This window comes from Octopus bimaculoides, chromosome 5 (assembly GCF_001194135.2).
Source record: "Octopus bimaculoides isolate UCB-OBI-ISO-001 chromosome 5, ASM119413v2, whole genome shotgun sequence".
Classification (NCBI taxonomy): Eukaryota; Metazoa; Mollusca; class Cephalopoda; order Octopoda; family Octopodidae; genus Octopus; species Octopus bimaculoides.
Window position 1 is genome coordinate 53,686,274 of NC_068985.1, and position 1,858 is coordinate 53,688,131.

At 38.8% G+C, this 1,858-nt stretch overlaps 1 protein-coding gene across 1 annotated transcript in view; it reads right to left on the reverse strand.

Moving 5' to 3' along the window:
* LOC106867534 (atrial natriuretic peptide-converting enzyme) overlaps nucleotides 1–1,858 on the reverse strand; it is a 38,599-nt gene that overhangs the window by 1,618 nt on the left and 35,123 nt on the right. Inside the window, exon 12 of the mRNA XM_014912432.2 lies at nucleotides 720–868. Coding sequence (XP_014767918.2) covers nucleotides 720–868 — 149 coding nt within the window. The remainder of the gene's footprint in view (nucleotides 1–719; nucleotides 869–1,858) is intronic.

Sequence of the window (1,858 nt, forward strand, 5' to 3'; positions counted from 1 at the left end):
AAAGGTTTATTAGCTACTGCCAATATGCTTCAGCCATTTTTTGACAAGGAAATAATAATTTTATCACCGCCAGAATCGTTTGTTTACGTAGTCAGCACTTAATGTATATCGGCTGAATGGACGTCAGTCATTGGTTGAAATTACAGAAATATGACAACTTTAACATGAAATAACTTGCGATGTACGTTTTTTTGTTAAGGAGACTAAGAGAAAAAGATATTTTATATGACACATTGTACCAGTGTCCCAAGTTTCAAAGTGTTTCGTTAAGAAAATACTGGTGCCCCCGTTTTGAACAAGATCCGCGATTAACATTACCAACCTACTGATTGGCGGAATAACTTCGGATTTACAATTTGTATCTGTCACCCGGTAAATTTAACCCGTATGAATTACTATACACTTCAGTAGATATTCTGTTAGCCAGGTTTATCGCATGGAATGCTGACTGAGATGTACGTCTGGATTTCTTCAATCCTTGTTTTCGTTTACTATATAACAGTAAGAGGAGTCTTACATTTTACAAATATGGATTGAGCTTGCAAGCTTTCAATTATGATCAATGAAAATAAAGACGCTTGTAATCCGAGGCAATATAAAGACGTCCTTAGAAAGCTTCCAGAATCTTAATGTGAAGTAAAAAAAAAAAAAGGGTGGGGGATATAAATTAGTGTGTGTGTGTGTGTGTTAAGAATAAACAAGACTGCAATAAAACTTACTTTACAACCAGATTTTAAAATTGAGCGATAACCAGCACAGAATGTAGAATTCATATTGATATTCAGTGATTGAATATCATTGATTTTGGAACAAATCGCATCACCCCAGATGTGCATCTTCAGCGTTCGAAGTTTTCGGACAGCCATATCTGGAAAGGAGATAAACGAAGACTCATGAAGAAAATTACTTTCACCAATATTGTTGAGGGAAGCAACTATGATTTAATCTCGAAGGAGTTACATCTCCCTGAAATTACAAAATGCTTGAGTAAGTGAGAGACAGACAGAGAAAAAAGAGAGACTGGATAAATACTCTAACAAAGCATTTTGATCATAGAACTATTGGATCAGAGCTATCCAATGACAAAAACAACAGTTAATAGGCTCACTATGCACGTGGTTTAGTGGATAGGGTAATCAACTCACGGTTGTAAAGTCATGAGTTCGATTCCTGGCTGCGCAAGACACTTTATTTCAGCTGACAAAAATGAGGTGTACTTGTAATGCAAAGGGCCAGCCTTGTCCCATTCTATGTGATGTTAAATCTCCTTGAGAACTACGTTAAGAGTAATTGCATCCGTGGAGTGCTCAGCCACTTCAACGTTAATTTCCCCAGCAGGTTGTTCCGTTGATCGGATCAACTGGGGCACTTGTCGTCGTAACCGACGGAGTGCCAGTGCCAGTCACTATACATCAGACAGACAGATTATGAAGATCAAGTTGACGAGGACTAGAATTTTGGCCAACCGGCTTCTTCAACCAATTCAACTAACAAATATGTGAAATTAGATGACCCAGTCAACTTGGCCTTCTCAATAAATTTGACTCTTTTGCGGGGGATGAAAGTGGTAACAAAACAGTAAAAAACAAACGGTGAGGGTTGTTAAACCAAGACGATGTGAAGTGGTGAATGCTGGAAGAACGAGCTTTGAGAAGAGACAGATAAAAGCACGTCTTGTCTTTAGGAAGGAAGTGGAAGAAAGAAAGATGGATGGACCTCCCCTTCACCGTTCCCCCCCTCTCTCTCTCTCACTCTCGTTGCTCACACAGAAGCATCAGTGTTGTGCTCGCAATTGTGTTTGCATAGATTCCATCTAAGAAGATCTGAAGAAGGAATTGTATTCCGAAATATCATCGGA